At 48.4% G+C, this 18,226-nt stretch overlaps 2 protein-coding genes across 7 annotated transcripts in view; one reads left to right on the top strand and one right to left on the bottom strand.

The window, feature by feature from the left end:
• Positions 1-466: 466 nt before the first annotated feature.
• Positions 467-8,775, bottom strand: LETM2 (leucine zipper and EF-hand containing transmembrane protein 2). 2 transcript variants are annotated; one of them, XM_063358739.1, is made up of 11 exons: positions 8,644-8,775; positions 8,228-8,432; positions 6,860-7,316; positions 6,559-6,702; positions 6,101-6,235; positions 5,413-5,616; positions 4,119-4,238; positions 3,573-3,683; positions 3,343-3,429; positions 2,528-2,602; positions 467-1,890 (listed from the first exon to the last, which is right to left on the bottom strand). In XM_063358739.1, the coding sequence occupies exons 2-11, from the start codon at positions 8,272-8,274 to the stop codon at positions 1,840-1,842; spliced, it is 1,431 nt and encodes a 476-aa protein (XP_063214809.1). In that variant the 5' UTR covers positions 8,275-8,432; positions 8,644-8,775; the 3' UTR covers positions 467-1,839. The 2 variants fall into 2 exon arrangements, with proteins under 2 accessions (XP_063214809.1, XP_063214807.1); XM_063358737.1 differs by having other exon boundaries at positions 467-2,602.
• Positions 8,776-9,267: 492 nt separating this feature from the next.
• Positions 9,268-18,226, top strand: part of NSD3 (nuclear receptor binding SET domain protein 3) — a 46,738-nt gene continuing 37,779 nt past the window's right edge. For 3 of the 5 annotated variants that reach the window (XR_010074014.1, XM_063358736.1, XM_063358733.1), the window contains exon 1: positions 11,999-12,327. The gene's annotated coding sequence lies outside the window, so the exon portion shown is untranslated. Of the gene's footprint in view, positions 9,457-11,998; positions 12,328-16,529; positions 16,780-18,226 lie in introns of those variants that run through there. The other 2 variants (XM_063358735.1, XM_063358734.1) reach the window with 2 other exon arrangements.

Here is an 18,226-nt window from a genome sequence, read left to right as displayed (position 1 = left end):
GACTTTCCTCCCATCTGTGACGTTCCTGCCGTGATACGGTTTGAACAAGGCTGGCTCTGCAAGCCCAGCTTGTGCGCCTTAAAACAGGGAGACTCTTCCCTCGCGCAGCTCTTCCCACTTACCTTCAGTTCAGGAATTCCATCTCACTGTTTACGTGCTTGAGCCACAACACAGAAATTACTCGCATTCTTTTACTTCTGCACACTCATCTCAGTGCTCAACGCCGGTCAGGTCTTGCACTGAATATTTATTACTCAGCTCTTTAGGCAGAGAAATGCTTTTCGAGACGAAAGCGGGTTCTGTAAATGTTCGGTCACGGTTCTGTTCAAATAACTGCAACTGTCGGCGCTATCAAGGAGCCAAGAAACAGACAAGTAGCCAAAGGCTACTCCCTCTCGGTCAGCAAAGTAACGGCTACCAGCCGCGTCTCATCCGTGCTACACAGAGGCGGGAACGACACTTGAGCAACGGGGTTATTTTATTGAAATACCATTTGTTCTCACTTACTAACCACCAATTAAATACAAATACCCGGTGTTGCGCGCTGGCTGTACTCAGAAGGCAGGGTGCGGGGACGGGGAGGAACACCGTGGGGCAGTAGCTGGGTCTGCGCTGCCAGTAAGAGCCCGGAGTCACATGTTTAAAGTGCTGATAACGCCTGACCTTGAGATGACTGGCTTTTTTTGAGTCGGATTGTTCTAAAGGCTGTCTGACCTCTAGAAAAGACATTTCATTCTACTTAGCACCAAGTCTAACTTTAATTTTACAGTAAGTATAAATATATTTAAAATCCATTATGTGAGTAACTTCTGAATATTTACATAGGACAAAGTTTAAAAAAAAAAAAACCAAACAAAACAAAAAACAAATGCTAAAAACAGCTTTTCAGTATCCCCCTGTAGAGTCTACCAAAAAACAGTCAACACTGGAGTGTGCGAAGAATCATTTTGTAAAGTACAGTACGACTGAGAGCACTTGCTGATGCGCAGTTCTGAGCCTGATAAGGTTTAACCAAGTCTTACATCGGACTTGGGAAATGTGTGCGGGTCCCCAGGTTGGTACCTCACACGGCCCAGTGCGATCCTAAAAACACAAACCTCTGCCTTCTCTAACCATGCCTGGCACCCGCTGCAGCGCTCTGAATGCAGAAGCTCCCGCAGAGGAAGCTCTTCCCGGCTCTGTGGAAGCTGTCTTCACCGCGCTGAAGTTCTTAGGTCTTTCTGAGCCGTTAAGTTCAAGCCCACCACCGAGGAGAGCGCTGGTCCTCCTTGGCTGTGCTTGTTCTCCTTGGTGCAAATGCGACCGTGAGATACAATGGCTACACGGGTCATTCTGTGCACTAGTTACTGGTTAAACCACGCTAATTAGGACCAAGAGCCTGAGCTTGTAAAGCTGCGGCGGCAGCATCAGCAGGGCAAGCTGCAAGCCCTGGCCGTGTGGGTACGTCCCTGCAGAGGGTTTCAAACTGGGCTTTGCTGGATTTCTAGCCTACTCATTCTGTGCCCTGGCCTTTACGACAATGAAAAGCTGCCTTTCCTAAGGTTTAAAAGCACAAACACCCGCCCAGTAACAGCGCAGACAGTGTCATTATTAACATATTTACAACATAAGTTAAAATGGTGGGGGTAGGGGGCCAGTACAAATGAGAAGCTGGTACCATCCAAGTAGCCTGAGCACAGCCTAGTTGCTGATAAGCTTGGAATAGACGGAGAGGCCCCTGAGGGCTACTGACACCTTTTTGTGTAAAGCAGCCTCCTAGAAAGTTGCTCTTCCCTTTCCAGGGGGCGCAGAGATGAAAGCTCTTCTCTCCCGGCGCTGGACACTCCTGGCTGGCTCAGGCTAGACCCCGTTGGCGCCCGCCTTGCTGCTCGGAGACGCTTCCATCTTCGTCTAGGGATAGAGAAAGTCGCAGATTTTAGGCAGTGCCAATACAAACGCGTCTTGAAATTCAAGACCTTTTTTTGAAGAAGATCTATTCCCATTTACTATGGGAAGCTGCTCTGGAGACTAACAGCTGACTTTAGGAACAAAGTTCTTCAGGGCAAAGGAGCATTCTCCCGCCGGTAAAAGTCAGTCTGGACTCCCAAACTTGCCTGAAGTGGGCATCCTGGATGTATACCTAAGCAGCTAAACTGAAAACAAATATTCACAGAAAGAAAATGAGCAAAAGGCAAGTCTCTATGGAAATACTTTTACAGATACAAAATGGCACTTAATACTATGGTGGTTCTGACGGAAGGCTGGTCGATCCTAGTGCTCCAAAGCAGATGATTAAGGAAGAGCAGAAGGAAAGGACATCCTGGTAATTCCCCACCATGTTCTGCCACCTTCCGCAGTGGGAATCCAGTCTGTCACAAGTGGTAGTTTTGTATTTAACAGCCCTCAATGCAGTTCTCTCCACAATTTCTCCTGTCGCTCCTTGAACTTAGCGTTCACAACATCTCGTAGCACACATTTCCACGGTTTGACTATAAATTGTGTGACGAACAATCTCCTTTGGAAAGTCTAAGAATTCTGAAAAGCTTACCTCTCGTGGGGGAGGCTTAACTGACACTTCTGAGACTGGCAATTTCTCTGTTGGTTGAGATACAAATTCTTCATTCTTTAAGGAAAAAGCAGCTGTAAGTCACAGACCCCTGTCAGAAGGCAAAGCTCCAGCTAAAGCCCGTGCAGCCCCTTTTCCTCTCTGAACGAGGCTGTTCCCTGCAATGCATGTTTGTGAAAGCTGTGTGTCGGCATTTCCAGCACTTCCCCTCTGCAACCCGACAGAGCTATTTGGAAATATTTCTAGCAGTTGACACAATATTCTCCTTTAATTTCTGTTGCTGGTTTTACCAGCTTGGACTAATCTAAGGAATTCACTTTAGCCTTATGCTGAGAACCATATACTCTGGCTTTCTTACTCAAGCTATTTTGGCTCTTTTTGTCCTGGACAACTCAGCCCAAGTTCACCAGGAGAGCTGAAAACAAGTCACCTTTAACTGGCTCCTCTGAGCTAAATGGACTGAAGTCCCTGTATTTATGCGAATGCAGCAACTTAGAAGCTTGTGAGTGCTCCTCTGCTGGGAGCCGCTAACACGGGGTTGAACAACCAGCTGTTTCCAGGAACAAGGTGTGCCACAGCAGATCTCTGTACCCTTTCATTGTCTCTTAAGTCAGAGCACGCAACTGTGAGGCTCTTGGGCAAAAACATGTACACAATGCAAGAATATACATCGCTTCTGTGCAAGGGTGTCAAACATCGGGTTCGTCTAGCTTTGGAAAGGATTGCTCACACGCTCTTCCCAAAGATTACAGCACTATACGCTCATTTTCCTACTTGTAGACTGCTTATTTTCTAACCTTCCTTCCTTGTGCGATGGGGGCAGGATCCACTAGGGTCTCTTGACCTTCAGGAACAGATGTCACCATTTGAGCAGTTTCACCTATCTACGGAAGAACATATAGTTCAGTACAGTTGTAACTTCAGTCCACTCGGAGGACCAAGGAACAAGATTCATGTCACAGTGCTTCATTTTTATAATGTGTAATGGTTAAACTATTAACCTGAAAGTTTTATTCAAACAACTCACCTTATTTTGTGGAACCGGAACAGGTTGTGGCTTTACATCTATTAAGTACAAGGCACGGGAAAGCAGGAGCAGAGAAGGTGGAACATTCTCTTTTAAATGCAGATCCAGCCACTGTACGAAGAAAACAGAAGGAAAAGTTGTTTCATATTGGCTCTATGTCCGCACGTATTTATACAGCACTCTTTGTCCTTAAAGATCTTAAAGCTATCTTGAGTTTGACTAATACAGTTTTAAGTTACCACAATGAGGAGAAATACTTTTGAGGACTAGTGTTGGCTCTACTACAAGTCTTCGCTATTTTATGAGTTTAAAACATATTCCACCTCCCTGCTTCATCTTGCTTGTTAGCTTGCCCTGCTGCTACTTGGTTTTCTCTTTAGTCTAAGACATAATCTGGATACTTCATGCCTTAAAGCTCAGCTATGCAGGTGAGGATCCATCTAGAAACGTACATAAATTCGTAGTGAAACTGTGCCTGCCGTAACTGAACGTGCCTCTGTCCTAGGAGAAACCCTGTTAAACAAGGCCAGAGCAGAGCGTACTTGCCTGTCTGAGCTGTTCCTTCAGCTGCTCCTCCGAGAGCCCCAGTGATCGCATTCCTCTGGCTCTGCAGGCGCTCTGCAGCTCAGACACACTTAGGCCATTGACTCCTTCCTTGGCAATCATCTGAAATGAGAAGGAATGTTCCTACCTAGGCACAGAGGAAGCCAAAACCCTGATGTACTTGATGAGCTGGTGCCCAAAGAAATGTCTGTTTAGGTAAATCTGCGTAAAGTCAGACCAACACAGAGCTGAGACAGAACTGACTTTGTAGATAATTCATTCTGTCCTTGAAAGCTGACAGTCGTCCGCTACAGAGGGTGAAAAACTTTGATCCTGATTATTTTTCCCACCCCCGAGTATTGGCAATTTCACTTTTACATGTGATCCTACAGGTCTGAAGAGTTCACTCAAAGGCAGGTGACCCTGGGAACTGTCGAGGTTGCAGGCTTTAAAGCAGAACCTGTGGTTAGCTGCACGTGCCTTTCAGAACTGGTCACCTCTTAGTAGCAAGAAGTTTTCTGGTCAAAATAAGATTCTTAACACCATTTCAAATTGTAGTTCCTACAAAATCGTAAAACGTAGGCTGGGACTTCTGGAGGTCCCCAGTCCAACCTCCTGTTCAAAAGAGGGTTAACTTAAAAGTTTCTTTGCACTGCTCAGCCTTTTCCATTTACGCTTTGAGCCCCTCTAGGGATGGGGATTTCACAACCTCTGTGTACCAACTCACTGATTTTACATTTTTTTTCTTATCAAGTTGGAATTTCCCTTGCTGCAACTTAACGACCATTACCTGTTGCCCTTTCACTATGCCCCTGTAAGTCTGGTTCCATTTTCTAAATAACCCCATTAGGCAGTGGAAAACAGCAAGCAGATTGTCCCTTGGCCTTCTCCAGGCTAAATAAATCCATCCACTTTATAAACTAATAGAAATTCATACTGAATTCAGTTGGTTAAAGTCTGCTGTTTCCATACACTATTTATTCCAGAATTGGAACCCCCCCCTTTTTTTAAAAGTTAGTACGACTCCAGAATAAAAATATAAGGGCGTTCCAAACAGTGACACTATCTGCAGTGCCACACTCGTTAGGGCTCACTGAAGGCAGCAAAGGTGCAGGAAGACGAATTCTCATTCCGTTTTTTCTGGAATCTCTCCTGGGGAGAACCTGACTGCCATCAGTATTAAACTTCAGGTCTGAAGATGGAGTGTAGGCAGCGACACATCAGAGGGCAGAACTTCAGATTGCGAAAGGCGTGCATTCCACCAAAGCAGCTACACCTGTGCGATTTTTAAACTTACTTCATCATCTGCCTTGATAGTTCTGAGTCTCAGCAGAAGTTGAAAGCGGAGCAGATTGTTGGTGCCAATGGGCTGCAGCTCAAGCAATTTGCAAAGAGCTACCAACTGCGGCCGTTCCAAGTGTTCCAGGGTCAGCTCGTCCTCAAAGAGCTTGGAGAAGCGTACGATCTCCTGGGTACTGGGCCGATGGCCGGTGTGACGAATCTAAACAAAGCAGAGGCATCAGGGCCAAAAGCCAGACCTAAACAGAACCACAGTTTGTGAATCCTCTTCCTCCTCTAAGGAAGAAGCCCTTCCTGTCTCACACTGCCTCTGGTGTGTGCCTCTGGTGTATGGCCTCACATATTCCTGCCTCTGGTGGGAAGAGAAGGATATAGTTAAAAGGCCAAATTGAAACAGTGTTTTTGAGTGGCCACTTCAAGGATTTCACAGGGTAAAACTTTCACTCTTGTTCTGGAATGGAAATGCTTGTCTGTAGAGAGAGCTCTGACAGATGGGGTCAAAAACTAGTGTCAGCAGGGCATTAGCTGCAGGAGGGCGTCCAGTTAACAATAACACCTGACGGGACAGCTCTGTGTTGTCAAAACTCTCTGCAATCTTCACAGAAATCCCATATTCTCTGCCCAAAACAACAGCACTAAAGCTGGTGTAAGCCTATTGCTGCCACCCCCAGCACAGCCCATTCTACCTGGTGCACGTAAGAAGAGAATTGTTTTCCTTGTCCTGTATCTGCTTTGTTCCTTTTGGCCATCTCTGCAATGGTCTCCTGCAGGAACTTCGCTAACTCCAGCTTTGCATTTAATTTCTTTTTCTGTTTTTCTTCCTTTATTTAGGAAAGAAAAAAAATTATTAGAAATTCCACTTGAAAATCAGAAGGGAGGGGATTCTGGAAAAGACATGAAATAAGATTTCAGTACTGAAAGCAAATAGGCTTTGGTTACAGTCGAAAATGAAATTGCTGTGTACTTTCCTACTGATTGCTGTACTATCTCCACATTCTGCTGTCCTGCCTAGGAATGAGCTAGGAATGTCTGACCTAGACATGTGTGTGAGGCCAATACTCATTTACAGCAGCTCTTTATGCAGTTGCCCAGATGTTCTAACGAGCGGGAGTACACAGTCTACGCCTTCAGAAAGCACACAAACCTTTTTTGACTCTGTCTCAAACGTCGAGGGCAGCATTTCAGGGAACAGTTTCAAGAAGACAGGTAACAGAAATTCCATGAAGGGGACAATGACAAACACCAGGAAGGGAACCAGCCGGAAGAGATCTGCGCAAGTTCTCAGCAGCTGTACAGAGAAGAGCACAGCAGAAATTATTATTCAACCAGACACAAAACCCAACGTGTTTCAAAGAAGTGTGGAAGCTGAGCGGTTAGACTTCTTTTGCTACAGCAAGCCTCGTAATGCATCATTTTAGCCAGGTGTTCGTATGTCTGGCACTTACCCTTCGTCTCTCCCTCCTAGTGAGGACCTGACCATGTAACAGCCTCCACACCATCCTGGCAGCCACCTTAGTGTCAATCCAAAGCAAGTGGAATCCATTGTAATAATGTTTCAGTTCATCCACAATTTTTTGGCGTAAAGACTTTTTTCCCACGGGCGTCTCTATGACTTGTTTTGCTGGAGTTTTGGCAGGTTTAGTGCCCTGGTTTACAGAACTTCGGTGGGGCGGAGGTTCATCTCGGAGCTCCTGACGCAAGCAGGCGGACGTGTGAAACGTTCGCACAACTTTAGGCGGTGAGTGAGGTAGGCCAGCGCCCAACCGTGCGCAGCGCAGCGATGGCTGGTTTTCAGAGTCTCTTACGCAAGTCCAGGTTAAATGAGAATTCACTAGTTGGACAAAAGCAACTGCTGGAGAGTATGGAGGACTGGAGTGCGCAAGAAGATGGGAGCCTCTGAAACTGGAGAGGTATTTAAGCAAGTAACAGTGCATTGTGGCTAACGTACCTAGGCATTACACACAAATTAATGTTCTTAGTGCCAAATTGTGAAATTGATCTTGTGGCTGCCTCAGTATCTGAGATTCTCATCCTTCAGCAACAGGTAAAATGTTGAGAATTTGTCCTATACTAACAACTTTTCCCTAGGGGGAGAATAACTCCTGACTCCAGACTGCCTCTAGGAAGTCCTTCTACCAATTGCATCGGCTAAAACTTACCAGTTGCAAACAAAGAAAAACCAAAGCCCCTTCTCACCAAGCCTTTAGAACAGAGTTCTCTGTGTTTCCTGCCCCTTCCTCCCGCAGCAGTGTCAGCCATTAAAGACAGGCTGCACACTGAAGAGAGGCAAGTCGTTAGATAGCGCAATCTCTTTTCATAACAGAACTAAGAGCTTGCAGACTGCTATGCATTATCACAACTGCTAAAATCCCTTAGACAGATCAAACTTTGTACTTCTAGGGTTGCCCCGAGAAGCTGTGGCTGCCCCATCCCTGGAGGTGTTTAAGGCCAGGTTGGATGGGGCTTGGAGCAACCTGGGCTGGTGGGAGGTGTCCCTGCTCAGGGCAGGGGGTGGCACTGGGTGATCTTTAAGGTCCCTTCCCACCCAAACCATTCTGTGATTCTATGTTCAGCCAGGTAACCTTTTGTAGAAGTACTCTGCTTTAAAGCATTGGTATTATGCTGAACGTGCACACTACCAACATTGGAACAGCACCCGTTACAATAAATAAATGGCTAAAGAAAAGTGTTATCATGCCAGGGACCCTCCTTGCTCCCTTTGGTGCGATTACCCTCAGCCCCTTTCAATTCCAACCGAGCATAACGGGAAAACTGTGGCACAGAGCACCGATAAACATCATTCTGCATCTCACCTGGTCCTGGCTATGGCAAGGAGCACGTTACAGCCGGAGAGGGCCATGATGCCACGGAGTCATCGGCTCTGCCTGGACGCGGGCGGCAGCGGGACCCTCATCTCCGTCAACGGCGGCCGGGGAGCCTCGCGGTGCACTGGGGCCCTCCCTGCCGCGGGGCCGGGCCCTGCAGGACCCGCCGGGGCTCTGGCACATCACCGGCCCGCTGCCGGGGGTGCGAGGGGAGAGGTAAGCGGGGGCTGGCGGGGCGGCACCGGGGGATCCCCACAGCTCCCCGGGCCGGGCCCCGCCGCTCCCTCCCCGCCCGACGGCTGGGCCGCCCCGGCACCGCTGCCATCCCCCGGGCCGCTCCCGGTCCCCGCGCTCACCCCCGGCACCGCTGTCCCCCGCCCCGGCCCGATCCCGGGCCCGCTCACCCCCGGCACCGCTCCCCGCCGCGGCCCCAGTCCTCCCTCGCCGTCCCATCGCGCCCTGGCCCGCGGCGCTCTAGCCCGGCGAGCCGCGCTCTATGGTTCCCTCTCCATCACGCCATCGCGTTCCGTCACGGCCCTTTCGGCGGCAGCCAATCAGGAGGCACGACTGCGGCCCTGCCCGGAGGCCGCCCAATGGGAGCAGGGAGGGGCGGGGCCTGACCCGAGGTGCCCGCGGGGAGGGCCGCCAATGGGCTGCGAGAGCGCGGCGGCGGCGAGGGGGCGGGCCTTGAAGGGTGATGTCACGGGCCGGTGCGTGACGCCATCGTTACGCGGCGCGGCTGCGTGTGACGTCAGGGAGGGTGAGGAGGGGGCGCGCGCGGGCGGACGAGGCGGGAGCCCCGTGAGGAACCCTCGGGGCGGCCGCGGGGCCCGAGGCCTGTGGGGAGGCTGGAGGCCGGGCCTGTGCGGGGGCCCGTGGGAAGGCCCGAGGCCTGTGGGGAGGCCTGAGGCTGGGCCTCCTCACGGTGCCTGGGGCAGGCACAGGCCACGGGGCCAGCGGGGGACAGGGGACCCCTCCTTTCTCCTACCCTTTATATTACTTGTCATTAGTTTTGCCGCAGGCTGCCCCGGCGCACCCTCAGAGGAGCTCCGCTGGTGGCGGCTCTTCACCCATGCATTTCCACCGTTTGTGTAGCGCCTGGAGCACGGGGGAGAAGCTGGGAGCCATGCACGGGGACAGGCTGCCGGCTGGAGGGCGCTCGCTGGCTCTGCCCTGTGTGACTGCTGCGTCCCGTGAAGCCTTGGTCCTGGCGAAAGGTAGGAGAACTTGTGAGGCAGGCGACTCGCACAGTGATGTCGTTTCATCAGCGGCCACGTCTGTGTTTCCTGGTGCATTTATACAGTTTTCAAAAGGGAAAAACACCATCACTATTTCAGCAGCCCACGCTATCCAGCAAAACATTGATAGTATCCCTTTATTTTGTTGTATGCAACAAAACTTTGCTTTTATGTGAAAGGTTCCCATTTAAGCGTTTGCAGTTTGTATCTATATATAGAACAGAACATATTCTGAGCAGCTGCGTGTATGGTGGGGTGTGTAAGTGTAGAGCCTCCTTTTGTGTGTTAGCGCCTGAGAACAGCTTTGCATAGTATTGGGTGTCAGCAGGAAGTTTCAAGCCCTGACGTGTTTGAGACAAATACTGTGGCTCTGCGGATCTGATGAAACACAGGCAGCTGGAGAAACGTTCTTGGTTCAGAGACTTGGTCTCTTGAATCATCTTCTATGTTTGAGGGACTCGGAGGGAAAAAACATTTTATTGCCCATGAAGAAAAGGGTTTGTAACCCTTTCGCAACTTCACTAATGGGTTCCTAAACAGATGAATGATATTTTAAAAAGTGGGAAATAAAATTGGTAAAGATGGGTAAGAAGCGGGACAGAAAGCTCCCGAGGTCTGCCACCAGAGTGGCAGTGCCTCAGTGCATTGCTGTGTTTTCCATTGGTTGGAAAGCACGTTTCCCATTAAGGGCTGGTCTCCAAGTCTTTTAAATTCTGAAAAAAAGCCACCCCACCCCACCATTAATCCAAATACTTTTTTACTGTAAAAAACATTTCTGCATCGTTAATTCAGACCATGTAATAGTACAGTTTAGTTCCTGTGTGCTTTATTCTGCCAGAGTTGGTTCTGCTAAACCGCATCCCCCGGGATCGCAGAGGAGGTTTTGGTTTTGTTTTCCCTTGGGAGAGGCTCTTGCTTGAGGAAGCGACAGAATAGGAAATTAAAACTAGAGGAGTAGGCAAACACAAACTGCTGTCCTCTGAACACCGCTAAGGAGGTGTCCTTTGTTCATCACGCTGGAGTGGGAGAGCTGCGGTACTGTACTGGCACTCCAGCTTTCAGGAACTTGGAAATGCAGATTTTGTCACCTGAGAGATGCATTTCCACGTGAATTTGTGAGATGGCTTCTAAGAGCCGAGTCTGTTGGATGTGATTGTTTACCTTCTTGTTTTCAAAGCTGTGATTTAAACATGCTTAGATTCTGCCTTCAAGAGTTTTTCCAGCGTGAACGAGGGCTAGACACTCCTGTTTCAAAGGAGACTGATACAGGGATGCTCCTGCGCTGTGTTAAGCGCTGGGCCTTTAGGAAAGTCACTGAAGTGGTGAGGGGTGAGAGCCCCTCCTCGGCACTGCCCTGATGGAGAGCTGCAGCTTCTGCGAGCCCTTAGCGATGCCACCCCAGCTTTTGGGGAACGGCATCGGGCACAGGCAGTTTGTCCGGGAACAGGCATCAGTTCTGAACTGTTCTGAGACACACAGGCAGCACGATTTGGGGCACAGCTTCTGGAATCGATTAGCATGCTGCATGTAATTCTTCAGGGAGAACACAGCACCTCTTTGATTGCCCAAGAATATTGTTTTCTCTTGCATGTGTCTTGGAGGTTTATTGTAAAGCGTTTGAGCGTGTGGCTTATAAGGAATGCTGGGCTCTGTTAGTGATGGAGCTGTGGTTGCTTGCTGGCTCGAACTGTGTGCGAGGATCTCCTGGAGCTGGAAATGTGGAGTCTGGTGGTGAGGTCCCGAGTGCCAGCAGAGCAACAGCCGTGCTCGTCCGAGGGCTGGGGTCCCACAGGTTCATCCGTGCAGGCTGAGTGGCAATCCTGGTGAGGATCGCTAATTACCGCGATTGTGTGTTCTTCTGGTGGCTGGGTATGTCTTGTAGTCCCTGCACAGGACAAGAAAAATGGTGGGTTATCTTTCCCTTACTCCATGTTCTGTGCTGGCCATGGCATGGATCATCCAGCCTTCCTCAGGGGCTGAGAAAGGTGACGTTGCTGTCACGGCACTTCCCTCAGCTTTAGCTCTGCCTTTAGTTTCCCAACCAACAGACTTTTTTTTCCAGTAAAAACCATCAGGAGTGGGGGGAAAAGTAACGCGACAGCAAACTAAGCAAGAGAAAAATGGAGGAAAACCAATAATTCCTGTCAGAACTTGTCAAAAAGGAACTGGAAATATAGTCTCATCCCTTGACTGCTGTAGGAGCATCAGGACCATATTAACCTTAACATTAAGCATTTAGAAATTGCAGGAGAGAGAGAGAAAGCCTTTTGCTAGGTCACCTCTATGTTTGGTGCCTTATTGTATCGAAGGCGGTGGAGAATCATCGCTTTTTAAATAAATTAGGGGTTTTGTCCCGCCCCCCCCCAGGACCTCAGCCGGCGCCCGCCGCAAGGCACGACGGGAGACGTAGTCTCGCGGGACCCGGGGGACTACATCTCCCGTCGTGCCTTGCGGCGGGCACCGCCCCCAGCGGCCAATCAGGCCCCGAGGTGGGCGGTTCCCGCGCCTGCGCATTGCGCGGCGGCGGCGGAGGCGGAGGGCGCGGGAGCGGGGCCGGCAACCGGGCAGAGCGGCACCGAGCGCCGCCTTCCCTCCGCCGCCGCCAGCGGTCGCCCGCGCCCGCCCGCACCGCCGCCGAACGCCCTCCCCACCTTAGCCGCACCGGCGGTGGGGTGGGCGGGCGGGCGGGCCTGCCGGGGCGCGGAAATCGAGGCCGGGGCTCCATCGCGGCCTAGCTGCTGTGGGAGAAGGCGGGGAGGCCTGCCGTTACCGCCGCCCCCGCCGCCGGCCTTTTGTCTCCGCTGGGCTGGGTGGACGCGGCGGGGGCTGTTAGAATGGAACAGACTGAAGGTGAGGACGGCGGGCGGCTGTGCTGGCGGGGGCGGCCCGCCTGAGCTTAAAGGGCCCGCGGACGCCATGTTTGCTACCGGCGCTGCGGCGGCGGCGCAGCCCCCGCGGAGCGAGGGAGGAATGGAAGGGAGGACGGGAGGTGGTGGGCCCTGGGCCGTCCCGAGCCGAGCCGACACCGCGGGCAGGGCGGCCCGCCGTCCCCGTGAGGCGCGGAGCCGGGCCGCAGAGGGCCGGGGCGGGCAGGGCTCCGGGACCCGTTTGCCCGTCTCCCCACCCGGCTGGGGCTCGGGCAAGTGGCGGCCCCCAACACCCCCTTATTCCTCGCTCCCGCAGGTAACTGGGGGCGAGCGGCCGGAGGTTCGGGGGGAGCGGGTCTCGGCGAGCCCCAAATCTGGTGGGGGGAACTTGGGGTCGGAGCCTGCAGAGCTCTTGGTGCAGAGCCGTGACCCAGCCACGCAGTTGTCAACTGCTTTTCGGGTGGAAAAGGTTTCAGTGCCTGCTTTTAAGAACTGCATATAAGTGAAGGATTTCTTGTTTCTTGGATTTTTGATTTTTTTTTTGCAGTACTGTTGTATTGTACTCTACTTTGTTCTGTGTCTTACTCTGCTTTCTTTTGACTGTCAATACACTCGGCAATTCTAATACAGGTTTAAGATTTTTAATTTGTCGTTAAAAAAAATCTTAATGATAAAGTAGTTCTGTATATATATCAGCCAGCACAAAAGACAATGTAAAGTAGCCTGTAATCATAGTTGAAGAAAAAATTGTAGCCTGTTTTGATGACTGTTTATGTCTTCCAGTGGCTTGTTGTAGAGATGCATAGGGAATGTTTTGTCAGATTTTTTTTGAAAAGTTTTTTTTGTTGAACTGTTTGAAAAGATTTTGCTCGAAAAAGTGAGGATGTGCTTTATGAAGTTACAGAGTTAAGAGTAGAAGGTGATGATCAAAGACTGTATGTTTTGTTTTAGTACAACCGTGTTTTGCATTTTTCAGTTTGGTAAGTTTGCTTGAGTTTGAAGTGACTCACGTGAGATACGTTGCAGTTATTACACTGATTTTGGTATGTGAAAGCATGTCATGACTCTTCGGATATTTGCTATTGCCAAAGGTCTAACTTCTGGTTTTACGTGAATATCAATCCATGACTCTCCCTGAAGAACAAAAGTTTTTCTTCCATGTTTCCTATTTGAATCCTGAGGCTCTAAAACCAAATGAGTACTCTAAGCTCATTTTCAACACAAACCCCTTTTCTCTTTTTTTTTTCCTTTTGAATGCATAGCATTTTCTTTGATTCTGCCTAAGTTGTTTCTTTCTGTATCACTATGGGAAACTTGTTAAAACTGGCCTTATCAAAACCATATTAGAGACATGACTATTTCTTCTGGCATTTAAAAAAACCCAAACCACCTTTAAAAAGGTGTACAGGGAAGTAGTCAGCCTTACCACATGCTTTAAAGTTTGTGAGGAGGCCTCTGATTCACCATCAGTGTCTGCCAGAAGAGACTGCTCAGTCCAGCTGAAGTCAGTAGAAATCCACAGGCTACAGTTTTTCTACTAATAAATCTACGTGCTGTTGAAAACCTTGGCATTGTCTTAACATATGTAAATAAAACTTTCTGTGCATGGTTTCTTAAGGACGTCCAGAACAAAATGGGACAAAGCAGACTGCAAATACTGAATGCGGGAATCAATAATTGTTTTATTTCTGTCTACAGTTCGTATAATTTGAACACCACGGGTTGCTGTTACTGTTGATAAAGGCAGCCCTCCAGGTGATTTTTGACCTGACTGTAGAAAAAGCATGGGTATGTTCAGTTCTAGTAAGGAGTTCGGTGGCAGGTGTGTATGCCGAACTTCAGCGAAAGCCAAGTTCTACGTTTCTTGTGGTTCCAGCTGGGCAGTCTTTAGGTCTTGAGAGGAGGAATGGAAACATGACAGAAGTTGATTGCATCGCTTAAAAGTCCCAGCCAACCTAGCCTGTTCCAGCTGTTTGTAAAACACCTGTAGCAGTGAACATCTGTTGAGAATCGCTGCTGCTGGATTAGACCCTTGAGATGACCAGTACCAGCATAGGTTAGATACAGGCATACACTGGAATGAAAAAGCACAGGAAAGGGCAGTAAACGTATGTGTGGTGACTCAGGTAATGAAGGAGTGGTAGGATATGAACAGGTCTTTGAAAATCTCTGATTTAGGTCTATGTGGACAGGAGCTGGTTTGTCGTTCATGCATAAAGATGGCCTAGAACTTCTGCTTTCAAGGCTGTTGATAGAAAGTCCAGCTCAGGGTGACGAGGCAGTGACACCGTTCACTGAACACGTAAGACTGACGGGAATTATTGCTTTTTCAACTCGGTCAGTGGGCTGGTAGGACAGCTTCAGTTCTCACAGCAGATACTTTCCATCTGTGTAAAATGCCTTCCCTCTACCAAGCGCTAACCCAAATGCCTTAGGCAGGGCCACCCACGTGGTGGTTGTAAACAGCAAAGGGTAAAAATAATTCAAAAAGGTTTTGTGGAAACTCGGTTTAAAATATGTGCATGCTACACTCTTTATCAGTAGACATTGTGTCAGCTCATCGCTGTGGTGGCCGCCAGCCTCAGATGAACAGGTGTCTGTGCTGGTCTGAGCAGGTTTGCTGGCTGGTAGCAGTGGGCAGAAGGTGCGCAGAACCCTGTGGGTTTCAGTAGTTCAGGGAAAGCGCTGTCGTTTTGCACTGGCTTCTGGCTGCCTCTGGGTAGGTACAGCCGCTTTCTCAGAGTTCTGCATCCAGCAGGCTTTGGAGAGAGCCCTCCCTCCTTGTGCTGGGGAGTTTTTACCTCGGGCTCCTGTTCGGTGATGAGCAGTGGTGGGTGCTTCTGACATTTAGGAAACTTCTCTTGCGCATTGCATAGTTACCGTATCTGTTCTCACTTTTTTTGAGCTCTTCCTGATTGAGCAATAATACAGTGAATAGAAACCTGTTTGTGTATTTAATAGGTGAGTCCTACCCTGTTGCTGTATTTTGTGCAAACCTACAAAACTCTCTCTTTGGGAGGAAAAAAGCTTTCATCAATAATAAATGGGATCAGCATTGTTTAGAATTGTTTGATAATCTGTGAGGTCAGTTATTATTTAGTCTGCTGCAGCATGAAAGCGGTATTTGATAACTTTGTAGGTATCTTGTTTTCGGAGAGTGAAGTTGCAAAATACTCATGCTAGAAATGGCTTTAGATAAATGCAGTTGTTGGTGAAAAATGTGAACCCAGAGGATTTCTCTTTGAAACTGTCCCATGACTGAGCATTCACTGTTGAAAGTGTAACTGATTTTCTTGAGTTGAGCTCAGTCAAGCTGAGAAGCTCAGGACGGGAAGTGAAACAAACTCGGTGTTAATGTAAGAAAGAGCAGTGTAAGAGCTCTACTAGGTTGGCCTAGCTTATCTTTGACTGCTTATATTTTTTATTTTATTTACTTCTGTCACTCTCCCATGAACAACACAAAAATACTTGCTCAAACAGCGTCCATGTATGAGTCTCAGTGTCTGTAAACAGTCGCGTGTTCCTGCTCGCTCGGGAGATCCCTCAGCCGTGGGAAAGGGTAGGTACAGAATGCTGGCTACCCAGTTCTAGAGATCAAATGCTTTTTCACTCATTAGGAAATTCGGTATCATTTTTAAAGGTATCGTTGATTGCAAGTTGTTTCCCAACTGCTATAAATTATCCATTTCCTATAAATCTTGAAATAATAAATTGTGTCTTTATCTGTTGGTTGAGTTCCAATGTCATATCAGTGCATTATCTGTTATGGGTCATACTTGGAAGCTAAATTCTACAGCTTGCAGGAGGCTGATACTGTAATTTAATAGAATAATCACTGTTGTAGTGAGAAGAATTTATTCTGAAATAGTTTTCTGCGTGTATCAGTGAAAATCACATTCACTTGTTTTAGGTAGTGTTCCTCTGCTGAGGAAGGATCGGTATGACTCCTGAGCCCGTTGGTATTTCAACGACAATGGGGTATTCTTTGCATTACAGCTTGGGAATGACTTTTATTAAGTAATTCTGCCTTAGGTTTGAACATTGAGATTCCTGTATGTTCAGGATTCATCGTTCTGTTTTATTATTTCAGTAGCTCCTGGGGCTGTCCTTTCACTGTAACGCAGCCCTGATGCCGCTTCACTGGCTGGCACCTGGGGAATGAACAAACTGATGCAGAGGTTTGGAAAGGAAGAAGGATGGGAAAATCTGGGTGTATTAACCGCAGTGACAGCAAAAGACTCGGAAGGAAGAAGCTCTCGATGATGTCAGCTCTGTGGGAGGAGAACAACTTCTTGTGTTTTCAGCCTGTTGAGAGTAGCAATTCAGTGAAGCAATAATCCTTGCTTCTGCAGCCTGTATAGGAAAATAATGAGGCCGGTGTACAGATTGTCCCGACTCTGAAGCATAAGCTAGCATCGAGGTCTGTTTTGCACAGGTGAGCTTCAGAAAACAATTACTTAATAAATCAAAACTATTTTCTTTTACTGGTAACTCCTAAATCCAATGTAAGTAGAGTGCTTTGAAGTTCACTAATCCACAACTTCTGTCACGTAACAAAACGAAGTGCACTGATGACTCTTCAGTTAGTGCCTGTGGAAGCAAGTGCATCGACAGCTTTAGGAAGTGTCACAGCTGGGGACTGTCTGCTGTGAAGAGTGACACAGCGAAGGCAGACTTTGACCTGGAGGGCTGTATGTGGAGGAGATAAGAGGGACCAGATACTGTTGTGCAGCTTTTGAATTCTGTTAATACCATGTCTGGATCTCATTAATACTACTTTGGTAGGACAGTTGTACCGGGGCATCAGCAGAGAACTTCTGCTTCTCAGCACTTGCAAAACTGCCTTTTGCTGCTATACCTTATTTCAGCCCTTCTGAGAAAAATAAGCTCTCCTAATAAGAGCATTCTTTGTGTGTGGGTAAGGACTTTTGCTGGCTGCGTTGATCGAGTATTGCGTCTCGCTGTAGACCCAGACAGACGTGACCATGACGAGAACCCTGTAGTGTTGTCATGGCTTAGTGCTCCAGCCTTGTGACAGGGAGTTGTTCCTATCAGGAACAGGGCTGAGGCTCATAAACAGCCTTTGCTAAATCACTCAGCAGCCTGTAGATCAACTTCTGAACGATGCTTACAGATGGAATTAGAATGAGTGAATATGAATAGCCTAATACAGTGCCTTGTAATCAGCCAGATACATGCATGTAACATCCCAGAGAATAAATAAACTTTGGTGTCCTAGTGAAACCCTGCACAAAATAGTTTGGTTTTTATCCCAACTTTAAGCGTGGAAGCTCTTTAAAGGAAAGACTGAAAGTTGCCAGTGTAATAGAAAAGGATCTGTTCTTATTTCAAAGAGATGGCATAGGGTTATGCTTTTTAGGGCAGAATCCTTTTGCTTAGGCTGTTGTACAATTTCAGTGCTTTTCAAACCAAAATGTTTGGCTGTGGGTTGTATGGACAGCTTTCTAGTGTCCTGTATGCAGCCTCACCTGATGTTGTGGCTCAATTTTAGAGAAGTCTTTAAGGAAGATTTAAGTGAATTCAACAGCAGCCTGGCAGCAGATCAGAATTTCTGTAGCGTTGTCCACAGTGACATGCCATTAAAGTGCTGCCAGAGGAATGAACTGGGTGACCGAATCATGTAACCCACAGGTCACAGTAGTAGGAGAGAAGGGTTCATGTTTTGTTTTTTTTCCTCCCTGATGCAACAGTTGAGGAACAAGTTTTCAGTCTGTACTTGGTGAGTTGTATGACCAGAGGGTGGTTATGCAGATGCACAGTTTCAAGGCAGTCTTGTGAATGTGAATATCTGTTGCTGATTTGAAAATGGGCGTTGATGGAGGCCCTAAATGTGGTGGTGTTGGCTGGATGAGGATTAGCTG

This window comes from Chroicocephalus ridibundus, chromosome 23, assembly GCF_963924245.1.
Source record: "Chroicocephalus ridibundus chromosome 23, bChrRid1.1, whole genome shotgun sequence".
In the NCBI taxonomy this organism is placed as follows: Eukaryota; Metazoa; Chordata; class Aves; order Charadriiformes; family Laridae; genus Chroicocephalus; species Chroicocephalus ridibundus.
This window is presented reverse-complemented; position numbering and strand designations above follow the sequence as displayed.